Source organism: Tursiops truncatus, chromosome 8 (assembly GCF_011762595.2).
Source record: "Tursiops truncatus isolate mTurTru1 chromosome 8, mTurTru1.mat.Y, whole genome shotgun sequence".
Classification (NCBI taxonomy): Eukaryota; Metazoa; Chordata; class Mammalia; order Artiodactyla; family Delphinidae; genus Tursiops; species Tursiops truncatus.
The window spans coordinates 97,547,828-97,568,004 of NC_047041.1; the positions used below are offsets into that span (position 1 = coordinate 97,547,828).

At 42.1% G+C, this 20,177-nt stretch overlaps 1 protein-coding gene across 1 annotated transcript in view; it reads right to left on the reverse strand.

The window, feature by feature from the left end:
* The window catches only part of PATL1 (PAT1 homolog 1, processing body mRNA decay factor), a 37,140-nt gene extending 21,441 nt beyond the window's left edge, over positions 1 to 15,699 (reverse strand). Inside the window, exons 1-9 of the mRNA XM_019948287.3 lie at positions 15,451 to 15,699; positions 13,370 to 13,481; positions 4,983 to 5,200; positions 4,599 to 4,679; positions 3,808 to 4,002; positions 2,770 to 2,871; positions 2,252 to 2,341; positions 1,810 to 2,030; positions 334 to 423 (exon numbers count right to left, since the gene is read on the reverse strand). Of these exons, the coding sequence (XP_019803846.1) occupies positions 334 to 423; positions 1,810 to 2,030; positions 2,252 to 2,341; positions 2,770 to 2,871; positions 3,808 to 4,002; positions 4,599 to 4,679; positions 4,983 to 5,200; positions 13,370 to 13,481; positions 15,451 to 15,465 (1,124 nt within the window). The 5' untranslated portion in view covers positions 15,466 to 15,699. The remainder of the gene's footprint in view (positions 1 to 333; positions 424 to 1,809; positions 2,031 to 2,251; positions 2,342 to 2,769; positions 2,872 to 3,807; positions 4,003 to 4,598; positions 4,680 to 4,982; positions 5,201 to 13,369; positions 13,482 to 15,450) is intronic.
* Between the last annotated feature and the right edge of the window lie 4,478 nt (positions 15,700 to 20,177).

A 20,177-nucleotide genomic window follows, 5' to 3' on the forward strand; every position in this document is an offset into this window, starting at 1 on the left:
AGAACAAACATATGGACAAGGACAGCAAGGGGGGAAAGTGGCGGGGAAGGGTGGTGGTGGCGGGATGAATTGGGAGATTGGGATTGACATGTATACACTAATATGTATAAAATAGATACCTAATAAGAACCTGCTGTATAAAACATAAGTAAAATTCAAAAATTCAAAAAAAAAGAATTTGTGCAGTGATAACATAAAATAACAGCATATATGATCTGACTTAACCAGTTAAAATAAGTGCAATACTGATTACATTTACTTAAAAAGTAAACTAAATCAGTCAAAAATGACAGCTAAATTAAGAAACCACAAAGGAGTAGGATAAGTACTTACTTCCTATTCTGTTGCTGTCTCTGATGCAAGAGTCGACGGTGCTGTGGATGAAGGTGGGTTGTGTCTGGTCTAAACATTGGGGCCTGTGATCTAAACAAAAAGGGAAAAGATGTGCAATTCTGTCATCCTGATGACTTGAAGTTTTTAACAATGTGGTCAGTACAGGATAACTTCATACAGGTTCATCCAAGGGAATGCTAAAGTCTATTCTAAGATCTTTCAGAAGGAAGACGCTACTGTATTTTTATGTCTTCCACAAAAGCCAATTCTCAACTCCTAAGAGGACAATCATAAAATTAGAATGAATCAGCAGTAAAGCAGTTTAACTTTTTCCTTTCGCTCCTGTTAAAGAGAAGTCTCTAATAGATTTAATGTACTTAGTTTCAAGTATTTGGGAATGACATTGAAACATATATGTATGATAGTTAATTTCATATGTCAGCTTGGCTAAGCTGGCCAGTTGTTTGGACAATCACTCAACTAGATGTTGCTGTGAAGGCATTTTGTAGATGCGACTAACATTTGTAATTAGTTGACCTTAAGAAAAAAAGAGATGACCCTCGATAATGTGGTTGGGGCTTGCCCAATCAGTTGAAAGGAAAACATGTTTCCCAGGGAAGGAATTTTGCCTCAAGACTAGAACACGGAAGTCCTGACTGAATTTCCAGCCTGCCCACCTGCCCTACAAATTCAGACTCAAGGTTGCAACCTCAGCTCCTACCAAAATGTCCAGCCTGCTGGCCTGCCCTATGCATTCTGGACTTGCCAGCCCCACAATCATGCAAGCCAATTCCTTTCAGTAAATTTCTTCTTTACTTATTTATCTATATCCTACTGCTTCTGCTGCTCTGGAGAATCCTAACTGATACAATACGATATGTAATAAAACACAATTTCACTGAAGCAGGAACTTAAACCCCTCTTGTTATAAAATCACAGTGGAAGCAAGCAACTAGCTAGCACTGAGATTAGCTGACAACTCAGCATCTGTATCTCTGTTCCCTTTTTTTTCCTTTTTGGCTGAGCCGTGCAGCTTGCAGAATCTTAGTTCCCCAACCAGGCATTGAACCCAGGTCATGGCACTGAAAGCACCGAATCCTAACCATTGGACCACCAGGGAACTTCCTCTCTGTTCCTTAGTATATGATAATTCTTGTTAAATGACAAACAGTTCGTGCATACGTAAGTATGTGTGTGTTTGTAAAATAAGTGAGACACAAGAAACTTCAGGAGAAATAAAAAAGGTGATTAGTAATGTGCAAATGTACACAGGAAGCATGTGACTGGAGGGAAATGTGATTCATAAGAAAGCCTGGAGACGGTCAAACATTTCTGTGCTTGGCAACTTGAGGATCAAATAACATCTCAAAATATATCACTTGCAAATATCAACAGACTTCTATGTTACAGCACTAAACGTCAATGATCAGGAGGCTTAGATGACAATGGATAAACGGAGGCATCTGTTTTGTGTACCTTAGGTTTTGCAGGTGAGGCCCTGGGCCAGGAGGGTGCTGCTGAGGAGGAGGCGGTGTAGCAGGGGCTGGAGCACTAAAGAAGGCACGGAAGCCTGGTGCTGGGGGAAGCATCTGCCCAACTCGCCCTTGCAGCAACTTGGGATTCATGGCAGCAAGTGGACTACCAACAAATCCAGGGACCCGTGCAAACTGGCTGGGAGACATCCGTCCAGGCTGTAGCTACAAGAGGCACAAGATCTTAGATTCAGTTGATCAGCAAGTCCCCTTACTTTTATCCACAGAAAAGTGAATACTGCTTCCATCAGTAACTTTGTTTGAGAAAGTAAAGGAAAAAATAAGAGGTGGCAGTGACTGATTAACAGCAAAAAAGGGGGTTATCAGCTAGTGAACCTTTGGAAAGTGAGAAATCTCTTTAAGGGCTGAGCTAACCCTAGGCTTACCTGTGCTCCTCCAAGAAGCTGTGCTCTCTGGAGGGGGCTGAGAACAGGAGGAACACTAGGAGGGAAAGGGTGACCCAGTAGGGAAGAGTTCTAAAAAAAAAAAAAAATTATATTTATACCATGAAAACAGGTAAATAACATGGGAACTCAATAGAAATACAGAATTAACTTAGATAGAAAAACTCTCAAATTGTAGAGCTGAGCTGTCCACTGAAGGAATATGAAAGAGTAATGTTAGAAGTTAGAAAGCACAATGATCATGTAACGTGAAAGAGAAAGAAGTAGAATGAGGGACTATAATAGCAAGAAACCGGATCATGTCAAGTTTAGATTTTTAAGATAAGAAAAGAGTTGAGGTAAGAAATAGCTGAACATGATGAACTATGTCTTCTGACCCGGGGACTATAAGATCCAGAAATTCAAGTATGGATACTATAAAAAACATGTAAGATTTAGGAGATGTCTATATACCAGGCAGTGATCAGAAAATATTTTCATTAGATTGTAAAGTGACATACCGGGACACTGCAGAGCTGGTTTGGAGACATCCTCTCACCGTAGGGAGCAGGATAGCGTGGTGGCATTGGGGGTCGAACATGGACAGGCTTCGGACACAGAACCTATCAGGACAAACATATATACAACTACACTCAGTGAAGTCAGTTTTTCCTCTACCTATTCTTCCTCCCCTCGAGTACCGGCAGAGACACAGAACTCAATGCAAAGCCCTACTTCTAAGCAAATTGCTATGGCTTTGGTCCACATACAGAACCTTTGGTCACTTCCTCTCACAAATATCAAGCAATGTGCCACTTTTAACTGAGGAAGATTTAGCTAATTCTCCAGTTATCCCCACCCTTCCATGCTATCTGAGGGAGGTACCAGCAGATATTCTGACTTGCAAATTCTCTCCAAGAGGATATATTTTGGTAGCAGTGAGGGAGATGGAATGATAAGAAAGCTGGAGGATTAACTAAGTCCTATTCTGAAGTCCCTATGATATGGCCGCCATGCTCAGCTCTTTCGTGTACGTTGTGACTCCACCATTTCATAGGATATTGAGCCTAACTAGGCCATACCAATACCACCCTCCCCCCATACCTTCCAAATTGGCCTTCCTTTTCAGCTGCTGGTTTCAGGTGGAGGAAAGTCTATGGAACAGGACTGCACAGGCTCTAGGGAAAGCAGGGATATCTTAAAGGTAAAAAGGGATGTGGACAATGCTGTGTGTCCCCACTCCCCCCAGCTTTCAGTTACCTCTCTGCCAATGTTTTGGGCAGCCAGAAAAACACTTTAAAAAGGACATTTACACTAAATGTGGTTCACTACCCTTTTTCTCCCCCAATTAAAAGGCAGCAGCAACAGTAGTAGCACCAGCAATGGGCATTGGGGAATGTGTCTCTTATTTGTACTAACTTTTCCTCTAATTGGCTACTTTTCTTTCTAATCTAATGCCTACCCCAAACTTCCACCCTCCTCCCAGCATCACCAATTTCCCAAATAATTTTGCCCAGATTCCCAATATCCTGGGCTGAGTGCCTGTTATTGAGAGGTACCTGTTGGTTGAAGCTGGGTACAGCCATCTGCTTAGGTGGGGTGCCTATGGGGACAGCTCTAACAGGAGGACTCCCAATGATAGGCGAAGTTGACCGCCTCGGTAATGCACGCTCAGAAACGTCCCGATCATCTTCTGGGCCCTGTGGGGGCCTCTGAGGCAAGGCATATTCTAACACAGACACTGTAGGCATTTCCTAATTGAGGAAGTAGTGTTAAAAAAATTAGCTACCTTGAAATGTTTCAATAACCTTTACAGATGCCAGATATCTTGAGAAATTATTTAAAACTTTTTCATTTAGTTTTATTTCACATCCAGTAAAAATGTTACCCTCTTTAGCGTATAGCATTAAATTTTGATAAATGCAGAGAGTCCTGGATCTAACACCAAAATCAAGACACATAAGTTTTATTACTCCCCGAACTTCCTTTGTATTGTTCCTTTGTAGTCAACCTCTCCTACCGCCCCCAACCACTGGCAAACACTGATCTGTTCTCTGTCCCTATAGTTTTGCCTAAAAATGACTTTAAGTAATTCAAATCATAAGCTGTCAAATTTTGAGTCCCAATGGCTCCTTTCAACCACTTCAAAGAAAGCACAGTCAAGTGAGCATTACCACAGAGTCTGGGAGAGGGCACAGCCAACAGGTCCAGCTATGGGTGCTGGCGACATAAGCTACGTTAAGACCGGCAGAGGATATACATCCATACATTGTTCCAGTAAGGAAAGGACAACAACAGGACCCAGCTTTGGGGTATTAGGATTTTTATACAACGAGAAAACGTTTAATACCTGAGCAAGCAGTGGTCCTCGGATTCGCCTCAGAACTTCAGATCCATCCCAGATGCTGGAATTGAGACTTCCTGGTCGGGGCTAACAAAAAAGGAAAACACACACACAAAGTCTAGAAGAGGGCGGGCTCGCTGGGCAACTTACCAGCTTTCGGTGAGCAAAGCTCCCAAAGCGCCTCAACTGCTTGAGAACAGAAACTACAGTGTTCTAGAATCTACCTTATTTCCCGACTTCATCTCTAGAATTGCTATCATCAGGAATTATACTACCAAATTTCTATAGCACATGTAATTCTCTCAGTATAGTAGGTGGAATAAAATAGCCAAGCCCAATACTTTGCTTTAATTATCAGTCTGCTATAGCTCTCAAATCACAGTAACTTACTTGCAACACTGGCCTGGTCTGTACTGCCCTCATGATAGCTGGATCTTCTAGTTCATTTTCAATCACCATCTTACTGAGCCTTTCTGCCAGATTCTCCTCATGATCACCCAACAAGTCCATCTCATCCCTTTCTCCATTGCCTGTTTGTTCATTAACCGCCACGGGTAGCTTTTCTTCCAATTCAGCCAGGCGCTCATGTGCTTCCTGCCAATCATCATCTATAAGGAAATCATAAAAAAGAAAGAGAGTTCATATTGGAATAAAAAAGTTTTATAAAATTCTTCTGTTATCCATCTAGAGTCATGAAATAAGGTTTAAACTAAGGGGCACATTTAAAGTGGGCTTTGCACTATTGAGAACAACTAACATCCTACCAGGAATAAACTCAGACTTTTGGAGTAATAGCTTAATACATTAGCAACGATGTGCAAACTATATTCTGAAACCAATTTCTAAGTTGGTGATATAGTACAACCTGTTGGTTTGAGATTCTGTGATATTTCAGGCAAAAACTCGCGCTAGCGTACAACTTTCTCTTAGGTAAGTGTCATCTTCTTTACAAGCTTTTAAATCCATTCGTGTCATTCAATTAGTATTTTTTGAGCATCTATTATGTGACAGACATTGTTTTAGGTGCATGGGGTACATTGGTGTACAAAACAGACAAGGATCCCTGCCCTCCTGTGGCTTTTTAAGCAGGGAAGAGACAGATAATAGATAATGAATGTAACGAATAAGTAAATTAGATACTATATGAGAAGATGATATGCTACAGGAATACGGTGGAAGAGAAGCAAATTGAAAACTTTAACTAGGATGGTCAGAGGTATGTCTCATTGAGAAGGTGACATTTGAGCAAAATATCAAGAGTAAGTTAGCCATGTGGATATCTAGGAGAAGAGTGTCTCAGGCAGAGGGACAGTCAGTAAAAAGGCCTTAAGATGAGAGACTGACGATTTTGAGAAGCAGCAAGGACTGTGCTTGGATTGGAATGAACAGGGGTGAAGAGGAGAAGAAAAATGAGGTCAAAGTGGGAGAGCTCCTACAGGGCCTTTAGAGCCACTCTGAAGTGGGGGCCGCTGGAGGTTTGGATGTGGCTTGACTTTTTGAAAGAATCACTCTGGCTGCTGTGTTGAAAACAGATTTGCAGAGAAGGGGGCAACACTATTGGAAGCACGGAGGCCTGTTAGGAGGCTACTACAAGTATGCCACAGGAAAGGTGAGGGTGACTTGGACCAGCGTCGGTCCTCTTCTGCTTTAACTGTCTATTTCTACATACTACTATATAATCTGTAGCACTGGCACTAGGTTATTTTGTTGTTTTTTGTTTTTTATGCTGACACAGCATTGTTTTTGGGTCCAGCTATAGCACAGATGAAAATCTTCAGAACCTTCTATCGGCTTCTCTAGAACCAGACCTTACTTCCGTCACTTCTCTCATTCCAGTTCTCCTCGACCTCATCGCTCATCATGCCCTTCTGACTCCATCATAAAAGCTCTACTACTTTGCTCCTTTCAGCATTCAAATTCAGATACCTTTCCCTCCTCACTGAAGCTTTCCCTAAATAATCTTTTCATTTTAATTCTACCTTCACCTCATCTGAACATGCACTACTTTCTAACCCACCAAAACCCCATGTATTCTTTTGTAAATGTTATATATTTTTATTCTTATTTTAGTTTTGTTTTGTATGTCCTGCAAAATTCAAAACAGAGAGATAACAGGTAATTACTAACATAAAAACACAGAATTCTGAAAAAGTGTCCTTAATGACAATCCTCCCCATATTTTTCTATATACCTCATTTAAAGAAAGGAGAAGGAAGAAGTGGGAGCACCACGACAAGAAAAAAAGAAAAAAAAAGTGCCTGGTATATACTAAGGGTGTAATTAATGGTAGCCACTTAAAAAAAGATTTAGACTTTCTGAAGGGCTCATATGCAACTTGTTAAAATACATGTTTGTTAAAAAAATTTAAACATTACACAAATATGTAACTTAGAAAGTGAAAGTTCCCCATAATTCTTCAGGTATGTTAAATTTTTTAAAGTGGGAACACATAACTACTGATAATATCATCTCATTCTTTTTCATACCTATATAAGATTCTACTCTACTAATAAAGTAATTTAACTTATCCCTTACTGATGGAAATTTGGATTATTTGCAATTTTTAATTTATTTATTGAAGTATAGTTGATGTACAACATTACATTAGTTTCAGATGTATAACAAATTTAAGTAGCCTAAGTCCCTTTCAGGGTCAGATTATAAACATTTAAAATTGCTACTTTTATTATATAACAATGTATCATATAACACTAGTGATCCAAAACAAAAACAAGGTAAGGGATTTCCCTAGTGGTCCAGTGGTTAAGACTCCATGCTCCCAATGCAGGGGGCACGGGTTCAGTCCCTGGTCAAGGAACTAAGATCCTGCATGCCGCGGCCAAAAAACAAAAAAAACGAGGTAAGTGGGACCCCCAAATTTATAATTTGTATGATCAGAACCACCGTCTAGTCTTTGAGCACTGTGGTAGATGTGAATGTACTACTTGTGGTAAAGGGAAAAATCTACTTTAGATGAAAATTACAGCACTAATTTAAATTATCAGCTATTTAAAAAATATGCTTAAAGAACAGTGTAATTAAAAATCAATTGTGATATTAATATTTGTATCATCTTTGCTAAGGAAGAGTAAGCTAAGCATGTTTTGAAGGACTAACTGCTTTTTGCAATTTTACTGACTCAACAATGCCGGGGGGGAAAAAAAAGGGAGTCTATAATCCTGAATTAAGGGATTTTTTTAAACATTTATTTCCCAAATTTAAGAAACTGATTTGTTAAGATTGATTCTAATGCAAAAGAGTTCTAATTTGCATTGATTTCATTCACTTCTCATAATCCTATTTACTAACTTTACTAGGTCCCACCAAAGATGATAATCTATTTGTCCTTAATAATTAATTTAAAAAATGCTGGTTAAGTAGCCATATTCTGTGAGAAAGGCTCTGTTGCGAATTGTTACTTTTTCAAACATGTAAGCAAAGAAACCTATGCCACAGAACACCATCATGTTCATTTTAGATATTTCTTGCTCTTGCGAAAAATCATCTGAAACAGTAATGTCAGAGATCACACGTCCTTAGTATAAAAGGATACCTCACCCTGTATCTTTTTCAAATGACCTAAAAACATACTTAGATATGCCAATGCTTGACCTCAACCCACACTGGTCAAAATGATAAAGGGTAGGGGAAAAAAATAACAGAGAAATGAAGGGAAAGAGACAACTGTTTTCCTTGAACTAATTAACCTATACCCTGAGGTGGGTTACTGAATTCCTGGCTGCTTTTTATTTATTTATTTATTTATTTATTTATTTATTTATGCTGTGTTGGGTCTTTGTTTCTGTGCGAGGGCTTTCTCTGGTTGCGGCGAGCGGGAGCCACTCTTCATCGCGGTGCATGGGCCTTACTATTGCGGCCTCTCTTGCCACGGAGCACAGGCTCCAGACGCGCAGGCTCAGTAGCTGTGGCTCACGGGCTCAGTTGCTCCGCGGCATGTGGGATCTTCCCATACCAGGGCTCGAACCCGTGTGCCCTGCATTGGCAGGCAGATTCTCAACCACTACGCCACCAGGGAAGCCCCCTGGCTGCTTTTATAAATGTATGCTTGCTGTGGTAATTCCCCTCAAGTCTGTCTCAGAGATATTTGTTTCTGAATAAAAACAAAATGAACAGGAAGTAGAGGTGATTTAATTTTAGAGCAATCTCAGTCCCTAAAGATTTTAGCAGCTATCAATAAAAAGGAAGTAGAAAGAATGGGGAGCCCTTCCATGTGGAGGCAGGAGATTCCCAAAGATCCCCCAGAGACTGTTAAAACATAACTGGTAGCTTACATTGACTGTATTTAGAGTTACTTAACATCTCTGGCATTTTCCTTCTTCATTTGTTAACATGAGGATAATAATAGTACCTACCTTGCAAGGCTGCTACGAGGATTAACAATATACATGAAACACTCAGAATGGTCCCTAGCACATAATAAGCACCTTGTAAGTGTAAGCTTTTATTTTTAGAGAACAAGTTGAGATTACTGTGGCCCATTTACTGCTCAAAGATGATGCAAACATTTTTCCATGCAGAAGACAGTGACTAGTTTCTTAAGGAAAGGTGACATCAGAGCATCTGTAGCCAGTGACTTAAAATAACTACTGTACTAACAGGTATTACTCAAGATACTCCTTGAGTTAAAAACCAACAAACCAAAATGTATGTCATAGGTCTGACATTTTATCTCCTGGTTTAAATTCTCTACACCAGCTGTATATCCGCCTTTAGAAGTATATTAAACAAGTCGCAGGTTGACTTAGAAAGCAATTTTCTTTTTATAAACCCGTATAGTATTTATATCAAGATGAGGAACTAAGGTTTTAACTTCACAATTCAAGTATATTATACTCTCAATGGAAAGGGCTCACACTGGGAAATCTTTTCTCCATTATAAACTTTGTTGACCAAGAAGTCCTTAATCATCCTTGTGCCTCAGGGTACAAAATGGGCTAACCATATGCTACTTCACTGCCTTTACTTTTTTTTTTTTTTTTGCGCGCCCTACGAGGGCCTCTCACTGTTGTGGCCTCTCCCGCTGTGGAGCACAGGCTCCGGATGCGCAGGCTCAGCGGCCATGGCTCATGGGCCCAGCCGCTCCATGGCATGTGGGATCTTCCCGGACCGGGGCACGAACCCGTGTCCCCTGCATCGGCAGGCAGACTCTCAACCACTGCGCCACCAGGGAAGCCCAACTGCCTTTACTTTTTATCACCTATTCTTTTACTGTGTAACCCTAGGGGCTGTTTCATTTTCCATCACATAAAATGCAGTTCTGCACACTCTAAAATTCTTTTAAGGCAATACTTTCCTCATCTTGTGAGAAACATAGGAACTCAGAAAAAAAGACTGTCTAGCACTCTGGAAGTCAATGAGAAGGCCAAACTATTCCTCTTCTGTCCAGGTTAAAAACTGAGGACATTTACTATGCTGGCTAACCTCAACATACTTCATTTTAATAACTTTCATTTTAACACAGATGAATTTGCGAAAAAATGGTAACATTCAGTACAATATTTTAAGAGAAAAAGAGCTCCAGAAACAAGCACACACTGTTTATAGCTTCTATTGTATTCTATAGGTTTTTACTAAAGTTTCAAATATAATTTGCACTTCACATCAGTTCCCTGCTTTCGTCATTCTATTCTATGTCCCTTTCCCTGTGATCTCCATGGATAGAGAACAGCATCTGAGATCATGTCATCCTCTTGGACAATCTCATCCCCTAAACTATGGCTGTAATCCAAAAGGTCTTCGGTTCCCTTCTGTAATAAGCCTAGCTTCTACCTTAAATGCTTCTCTTGCTGCTTCCAAAAGCAGCAGTTTTAGCTCTTCAAGGAATTCTGTAAACCCTGATTGAAAACAGTATACTCTTTCATTTTTGCCGGTTCATTCAACTCAGTCTAAGCTTAAATAAACTTAAGCTGTTTAGATCAGTGCAAAACCAGTAACCAGTACAACTATTTTATTTTATTTTTGGCTGCATTGGGTCTTTGTTGCTGCACGTGGGCTTCCTCTAGTTGCGGCGAGCAGGGGTTACTCTTTGTTGCAGCGTGCGGGCTTCTCACTGTGGTGGCTTCTCTTGCTGTGGAGCACGGGCTCTAGGCGGGCGAGCTTCAGTAGTTGTGGCGTGCAGGCTCAGTAGTTGTGGCGCACGGCCTTAGCTGCTCAACAGCATGTGGGATCTTCCCCGACCAGGGATTGATCCCATGTCCCCTGCATTGGCAGGTGGATTCTTAACCCCTGCGCCACCAGGGAAGTCCTAATACAACATTTTTAAGACCTCTCATTTGTTTTTGATATTGAACATTTTAGGGTTACCCACTACTGATAAATTTCCTCTTCTTATTACTTAACTTGAATATTTGAAATCCCACATATTCACAGATCCCAACATAAATGTGGTCATTGCTGCTTTTCAACACCAACAGTCAAAGCAAAGAGAGTTCCATGGACTCTTACCTATTCATCTTTTTTTTTTCCCCAAATGTGTTCATCAAATCTTATTGAAACGGAATGGACAAAATTAAAGCTACAAGATAATATTTTAAAACAATTACAGAAATTATTTTAAAACAATACTAAAACAAAACCCCACAATACTGACAGAATTGTGGTTAAAATGTTACCTCTATACAATGTTTTGGGTTTTTTTTTTAACATCTTTATTGGAGTATAATTGCTTTACAATGATATGTTAGTTTCTGCTGTATAACAAAGTGAATCAGCTATACATAAACATATATCCCCATATCTCCTCCCTCTTGCGTGTCTCTCCCACCCTCCCTATCCCAGCCCTCTAGGTGGATACAAAGCACCAAGCTGATCTCCCTGTGCTATGTGGCTGCTTCCCACTAGCCATCGGTTTTACATTTGGTAGTGTATATATGGCCATGCCACTCTCTCACTTCATCCCAACTTCCCCTTCCCCGTGTCAAGTCCATTCTCTACGTCTGCGTTTTCATTCCTGTCCTGCCCCTAGGTGCTTTAGAACCATTATTTTTTTAGATTCCATATATATGTGTTAGCATATGGTATTTGTTTTTTGTTTTTCTCTTTCTGACTTACTTCACTCTGTATGAGTCTCTAGGTCCATCCACCTCACTACAAATAACTCAATTTCATTTCTTTTTATGGCTGAGTAATATTCCATTGTATATCTGCACCACATCTTCTTTATCCATTCATCTGTCGATGGACACTTAGGTTGCCTCCATGTCCTGGCTATTGTAAATAGTGCTGCAATGAACATTGTGGTACTGCTTCTTTTTGAATTATGGTTTTCTCAGAGTATATGCCCAGTAGTGGGATTGCTGGGTCATATGGTAGTTCTATTTTTAGATTTTTAAGGAACCCCCATACTGCTCTCCATAGTGGCTATATCAATTTACATTCCCACCAGCAGTACAAGAGGGTTCTCTTTTCTCCACACCCTCTCCAGCATTTATTTGTAGATTTTTTGATGATGGCCATTCTGACCAGTGTGAGGTGATACCTTATTGTGGTTTTGATTTGTATTTCTCTAATGATTCGTGATGTTGAGCATCCTTTCATGTGTTTCTTGGCAATCTGTATGTCTTCCTTGGAGAAATGTCTATTTGGTCTTCTGCCCATGTTTGGATTGGGTTGTTTGTTTTTTTGCTATTGAGCTGCGTGACCTGCTTATATATTTTGGAGATTAATCCTTTGTCAGTTGCTTCACTTGCAAATATTTTCTCCCATTCTGAGGGTTGTCTTTTCGTCTTGTTTATGGTTTCCTTTGCTGTGGAAAACTTTTAAGTTTCATTAGGTCCCATTTGTTTATTTTTACTTTCATTTCTCTAGTAGATGGGTCAAAAAGGATCTTGCTGTGATGTATGTCATAGAGTGTTCTGCCTATGTTTCCTCTAAGGGTTTTATAGTTTCTGGCCTTACCTATTCTTTTTTTTTTTTTTTTTGGCTGCACGGGGTATGCGGGATCTTAGTTCCCCGACCAGGGACGAACCTGGGCCCTTGGCAGTGAGAGCAAAGAGTCCTAACCACTGGACCACCAGGGACTTCCCTTACCTATTCATCTTTCCGAAGTACAGTTTAATTTTAACTTATTAGTATACTAATATTCCAGGATCTCTAACTCTCAAACTTTATTATGTAAGCTTGCTCCCTAAACCTTTCATCTCAGTAATTATAACTGTGGCCTCTAGTTTAGTTTGGCTCTTTAATTTTTTAACCACTTCCAACACCAGGAATATTTATCTATACCCAAGGATGAGAAAATTTCACCTGTGCACAACATTTTTCTAACTTATGAAGACTTTCTATCACCAAAATTCTTGGAATAAAAAACTTTATTTATTGAATATACTATAGGGCAATAGCAGGGTCATGCAATATATTATTGATCAACTGAATTTTAAAACATATACATCTGAATCTTCTCCTAGTCCACTAGTTTTCCTTAAGTTCCATGTTCCACAAATAAAAATTTCCTTCTTCTAGGATTATTTAAACCTTTGTAAAATGTCCACTTCTCTAATCATTTGAATTCCTTATAGTGTCAACTTAGAGCCATAGATCATAAAGCTGGAAGGGACAGGGCTTAGAAAACACTTGGTTTTATAAGTGAGGCAAAAAGAAGCCCAGAGGAGGAGGGTAGATGCTTGGATTGAAGAACAGAACAGTTTGCCAACTTTGTGAATGAGGTTACGCCTACTTAGACAAAAGTACTTATAAAAGAGAGCATTTGAAAACAGCAAGAGACCAAGATGACATTATAAAAGAAAGACATCACTTACCAACTGCACCTGACCCAAATGTATCATCATTGAATTGATCAATCTCTTCATCTTCCTCACCCAGGCCCTGAAATGCATCTTCATCTTCATCCAGAGGACAATCCTCCAAAGACTAAAAAAAGAGAAAAAAGAGATCAGCTATTCATGAAGTTCACAACCTCGCTCTAAAAAAATGTTTTTATCTTCCCGATCAACACAATAGCTTCATTATGACTTTTGGTGCACATGGCATTTTTTCTATCCCCCAATTTCCCTGACACTGGAAGACTTCAGTACCTTTTCCTTCAGCTTCTCGTTCCTATTCCTTATTTAACCTCTTCCCCCAAACTTCCATTTCTCTATTTATCAAGAATATAACAACAGCATTTCCTCATGCAACCAAGAAATGAGGCCTGCCAACTTCCTTTCCATCACTGGTTACAATAATAATGACAAGTGAAAATGAACACTTTATTATTTTGCTCGAGTTCTACCTATATTTTTCAACGAAATTCTCATCTTCCCCATATTCATGTCACCTTTTCAACTATTTTATTATTCCCTTTTAAAGCTTTCTCTTCATTTTCCTTTTCCCCTTCTGTTTTCCTACAGATCCAAACTCTGGTGATACAGGAGAAAGCTAAGTGTTCAATCACAATTAAGTGAACTCTTGAAAAGCTGTGATGCGACAGGTTTAAGTTGTGTCTCTACTCTTACAAGTGATACCAACTTGGGCAAGTCACATCCTTTCTGATAAATTCATTCAATACCCCCTGAGCATCTATTTTGTCTCAGGCTGTCTTAGCCTCTAAGCCACAATCTCTTAAGTGGTAATGCAGGGACAATACCACCTACCTCAGAAAGTTGTTGTGAGGATCAAATGAGGCAAAGATTTAGGCAAACATTGGGTATTGTTAAACAACGCTAGATATCACCAGTTTAACCACTTAGGTGTGTTCTATCTTAAACGTACCCTCCCACCCCCATTTCAGTTTTCAACTGATTTATTTTCCAAGTTTTCTTTTCTTTTGGGAACTTTGCCTACTGCATCTCATCATCTCTCTCCATGTTTACATAAAGGCAGTTTGATCTTGAACCATTCCTATCAAATACCAAGTATATGTGTCCTCAGTTTTCAAAGACTCAGGATCGGAATTCCACACGCTCTCTGCAGTCACATTTCGGATACACCCTGACTGGCTACCTCTTAGCCAGGATGTTCCCAAATGAAAGGTTAGGTCAAACGGCCATCCTACCCATCTTAAGTCTCCCAAACTTACACAAAGCAAGCATGCAACTGCCTCCCCATCACAGGCAACTTCCAGAAGCACTCCCAAATCACAAAGATCTACTTAACCAAATCACTGCTTTTTACACTGGAAAGACTCTTAGGGGTCATCTAAACCAACCCTTTGGTTCTACAAATCCAGAAACCCTGTCCAATGATTAAGAGTCGCTAAAGGTCATACAGCGAACCAGTGACACTGTCAGGACTCTCGACTGTTGCTACATACCCGGACCGTCACCAAACCCACGTCCCCCTCCACTCGCCCAGAAGGAACTTCTGCTGGACACGCCCCTTCCCAACTCGGAGTCCTCTTTAGTAAACGGTCTTTGGCCCTAGTCCAAGGGCGAGTCCAGGCCCCCGGGACCTGACGGTCGCCGGTTTGTAAGGGGGTGTGTATAAGTAATTGGAGGGGAGATGGTTCCGGGTCCAGGGCGGGAAACGCGTCTCTGGGCTTTCTCGGGTGAAGCTTCCTCAAGAGCCACTGAGGGTGGGTGCAACGCTCTCTACTCCTCACTCCTCCGGGGGTGGGGGGTGGTCTGGTTAAGGCACGTAAGGGGCCCTCCCCACCCCAAAACATAGGTCAGCTCTCCTCAGTGGCAACTGATAGGACAGTCCCGCCCCCCGAAGCCAGCTCACAGCCCTCGGATTAAACCCGCGACCCCAGACCCAACGCACTCCGTTCGGTCCCGCGGGTCCCGCCGCCCCCCCTCCCCCCAGGAGCGCTGGACAGACGCGCGGAGGGTGACGGAGAAAGAGGGGCGCGTGCGGGAGGGAGGGAGGGAGGGAGGGGTCACTTCCGGTCGAAACAACTCACCTCGTAGCGGAACATTCTTGGGGGGGGGAGGGAGCGGGGAGGGGAATAGGGGAGGGAGGGAAGAAGCGCTGACTCTGCGGGCTCCTCCGCGCGCGGGTCCTCCACCGGCTCGCGACCCCTGGCCGCCGCCGTACGCCGGAGCGTGCGTGGGAACGTGCGCAGGCGCGCCTCGGGGAGGGCGGCCGCCCCGTTCGGCGCCCGGCGGCGGCGGCTGCGCGGGGACAGATTTGGCGTCCCGCTTCCTAGTTTCAGCGGCGGGAAGGAGGTCCCATGGCGAGACACTGCGCACGCGCCGCCCGTCGGGGGCTTCCTCGCGATCTGGACTTGTAGCTCCGCCTCTGGCTTCTGTGTGTCCGCCCGGCGCTCAGTTTCGAGTCACGAGTTTTCCGTCACCGACGGGGCGGAGAAAAGCCTTGTGATTGTCACAGGGTAAGGCTTTGAAGAGTCCCAGGATTAGCCTGGACTGGGAGAAATGGAGATTCCTAGACTGTTTTGCCAGCGTCCAACACGGTCTTCGCGGGTTTTGCTTGGCACTCCTCACGACATACGATAATGCGCCGAGTGGAGGGGAAAAAATAAAAGTTCAGGTCATTGAAATGGGCAGAATTCGTCGCCACTTTCAGCGGCACGTCACCCGCTGAGTCGACAGCGGGTCAGGGCTGTGATTTGTGTGTCTCAAAGTGATGAGGGCGATTAAAAAAAAAAAAAGCCGAATGCCTGTTCCGGGAGGTTCCACAAGGGAGGTATTTTTAGGTCCCAGGCGCTCCAGGCAGGTGAAGTGGGAGAGCCAAGAAGGGCAGCACAGCCGTGGGCAGCAAGGTCATCGAGGCTGAGTGCGCCGCTGGGTGACACCACCTGCTTAGAGGATCAAGCCCAGACAAACGTTTGTCCTGGGTGTAAGCCTCGGCAGCCTGCCTCCAGAAGTCTGTTTGGGGGGTTTACCTCCGCTAGCACCTTGCATGCCCTTTCGGCCCTGGAGAACTCTTTCTCTCCCCATAAGGACTAAACTTGGACCACAAAGAATTAATTCGAAGAATTGAGGAGTGAATTTCGCAACTCCTTTCTCGCGGTGTCTTAAAATGCAGGCTCGCCTAGGAGTGGCATAAATTCCTTACATGTTAGTATGACCAGATTGATTAATCAGAGTCTGAGTAGTGGAAACTTTGGATTTGGAACTAGAAGTTATGGGTGGGAATCAGTACTTTGTCGCTGGCTGTCAGATGTGGAGCAGGTTATCTAAACACGTCTGAGGCTTAATTTCTTTGTAAAATGGGTTTAATGAAAACTGCCTCACAGAGTAGTGGTTCAGTGATGATTCTAATACTACTTCTACTAATGACTGAAGTCTGCCTTATGCCAACCCTGTGAGGTAGGTACTGTTACTTTCCCTATAGATGTGGAACCTGAGGATTAGAGATGTTAATTCATCTATCCTAAACCACCCAGTGGAAAGTGGCAACCAGTTCTCTCTGATTCCAAAAATCCAATGTCTTAATCACTGTGACGGTTTTACAAAAGCGAATGTTTGCATCGGCCAGGCCTAAAGCTTAAAGTGGAACAGGCCAAGGATAAGATGATAATTAGCTTTCAAGCATGCATGGAACATTACAAAACCTCACATAGTACGGGTAACAGCACAATGACCAAAGAACTGGTGCCACGTAGGCCAAGGGTTGGCAAGTTGTGACCCACAGCCGAATCTGGCCAGCTGCCTGTTTTTGTAAGTAAAGTTTTGTTGGAATACAACCACCCTCATTTTTTTGCGTATTGTCTTTGGTTGCTTTAGGGCAACCAAGGCAGAGTTGTATACTTACAATGGAGGCCATTTGGCTAGCGAAGCCTGAAATATTTACTGTCTGGCCCTTTACACAAAGAGTTTGCTGATTCCTGATGTTGCAGATCCTGTTTTCTGATCATTATGTTAGAGATCAGAAATTAAAACAAAACAAAACAAAAAAAACTCCATGCCTCTAATTAATGGACTACTTGAGAAAACATAATGGGAAGCAAAAAATATTTAGAACTGAATGATAAACTTATTAACATATAAAGACTTTTAGGATACAGCTAAAGCAGTTTATATAAGAAAATAGGAAAGCTTGAATATAAATGAACTGTAGGATAATTTTAAAGAAAAGATAAGGAAAGAAATAATAGAGAGCAGAGAAGGAAACAGAAAACAAGGTGTCATATAGACAATCAATAAAATTACCTGTTTTTCCCATGCACCAACTGTCTTTGAGGGAGATTAATGAGAGTCCCTTTAGGTGAATAATGTATATTTTTGAGCTGTGTAATAGGCCCCTTATTAAGATGGAGAGGATACAAATTCTTTTCACAAGTAATTCTGTAGAAATAAGATATGAGGCCCCTGGAGAGTGTCCCTTGAGTGAGTGGAAGAAAAGTCTTTCCTGCGAGCCTGGGTATATGGAAAAGGCTTTTCACAGCTGAGAGAGAACATCAGTTAGTGAAAGCCACCGTGCTTTGGTATTGTCTGTCCTTTCTCCAGAGGCTGTAAATAATCCACTGTGGTATTTACAGATTCTCTACATGCTTCTCTTTTTTTAGATCATGGTAAAAGAACATAAAATGTACTTTCTTGTGAGACTAGTTTCAGATGTTGTATTAATTTTCATTAAGTAACGTACAGCTCTACAACAGTGGTTCCCAGCCTCGCCAAGAGGGCTTGTTCCGACAGACTGCTGGGCCCCATCCCTGGTGTTTCTGGTTCAGTAGGTCTGAAGTGGGACCTAAGAATTGCATTTATGCCAAGTTCCCAGGTGATGCTGATGCTATTGGTTCTAGGACTACACTTTGCATACCGCTGCTTTAAGATATTGTCCATGAGTGCTTGCAAAGGGTTATAGAGAGGGAGAAAAAGAGTGGTGGGCTGCCCAGAGGGTCATTTCTCATGTAGCCAACAAAGTTGTGACGGACATCCCAGAAAGCTATGGGAGCTCTTGGTGCAGCAGACTTTAGACAAAAGGATTAGCAATATAATGAAAATAAAAATGTATAAGATGAAACTTGTGGTAGATTAAACAAGGCTACAAATTCTTTGTTCTCTCATCAAGAGGTGGGTTCTACTTCCATTATTCCTTGAATCTGGACTGGATTATGATGGCTTTGACCAATGGAGCAGGGGGCGGGGGGTGGTGATGCTATGCCAGTTCTGTGTCTAGTCTTTAAGAAGATTGACAGTGTAAGTCCATGTAAGATGTCCAGTTACCTTGCTGAAGAGGTCATGTGGAAAGGCCCTGAGACTACGTGAAGAGGAAGCGGGGTCCAGCTATACCCAGCTTACCAGCCACACCAGACATGTGAATGAAGCTGTCCAGACCAGCTCAGCTAGCAACTGAATGTCATCGAGTGACCCCACTCAACACGATGTGAAGCAGAAGAATCACTCAGCTGAGCCTTTCCCAGATACCTGACCCATAAAATTGTGGTATTATAATCAAATGGTTGTGGTTTTAAACCACAAAATTTTGGAGTAGTTTATTACTCACTAATAGGTAACTGGGACAAGTGTGTTTAGAAAAATTGTACAAAACTGGGAAATAAGGAAAAAAGGTTATTGTGCGCCCCTTCTATGTTATAACAAGAACATTGTCTAACGAGCCTGATTCAGGATAATTTGAAGTTCTAGGGGAGGCAACTTTATTTGACTTAGTATTTACTATTAGTGAGGTACCAGACTCAGTAAAGTTAGATGTTAATTTGTAGAAGATTGCTAAATTGCAAATTAATTTTGTCCAGTTGAGATGATTTCATTTTTTTTTTTTAATGCTTGGCTTTTTAATTAATTAATTAATTAATTAATTTATTTTTGCCTGTGTTGGGTCTTCGCTTCTCTGCGAGGGCTTTCTCCAGGTACGGCAAGCGGGGGCCACTCTTCACCGCGGTGTGCGGGCCTCTCACTATTGCGGCCTCTCTTGTTGTGGAGCACAGGCTCCAGACGCGCAGGCTAAGTAATTGTGGCTCACGGGCCCAGCCGCTCCGTGGCATGTGGGATCTTCCCAGACCAGGGCTCGAACGTGTGTCCCCTGCATTAGCAGGCAGACTCTCAACCACTGCGCCACCAGGGAAGCCCGATGATTTCATTTTGATAGAAAAGATAATCCCAAAGGGGACAGTTTTATTGCCTTGCCGGATATTAACTGGTATGATATTTAACATTTGAGTCTTACTCCAGCATTCTTTTTTTTTAAAATAAATTTATTTATTTATTTATTTTTGGCTGAGTTGGGTCTTTGTTGCTGCACGAGGGTTTTCTCTAGTTGCGGTGAGCGGGGGGTACTCTTTGTTGCGGTGCTCAGTCTGCTCATTGTGGTGGCTTCTCAATGCGGAGCATGGGCTCTAGGCGTGTGGGCTTCAGTAGTTGTGGCTCGCGGGCTCAGTAGTTGTGGTTCATTGCTCCGCGGCATGTGGGATCTTCCCGGACCAGGGCTCGAACCTGTGTCCACTGCATTGGCAGGCGGATTCTTAACCACTGCACCACCAGGGAAGCCCCCTCCAGCATTCTCTTCCACACTAGTTATAGTTCATAGTTTCTTATATCTCTTTTGAACCAGCCTTAACATCCTGCCGGTTCTCTCATTAACAAGATAAATAAATGGCCCGTGCTCATGCTGGTTCACACACTGGCCCCCCATACATAGAGGGCAAGGAGAGCCTGAAGAAAGAGGCAGCCACTCCAGATTGGTAGGTGGTAGGAAGTACCTACA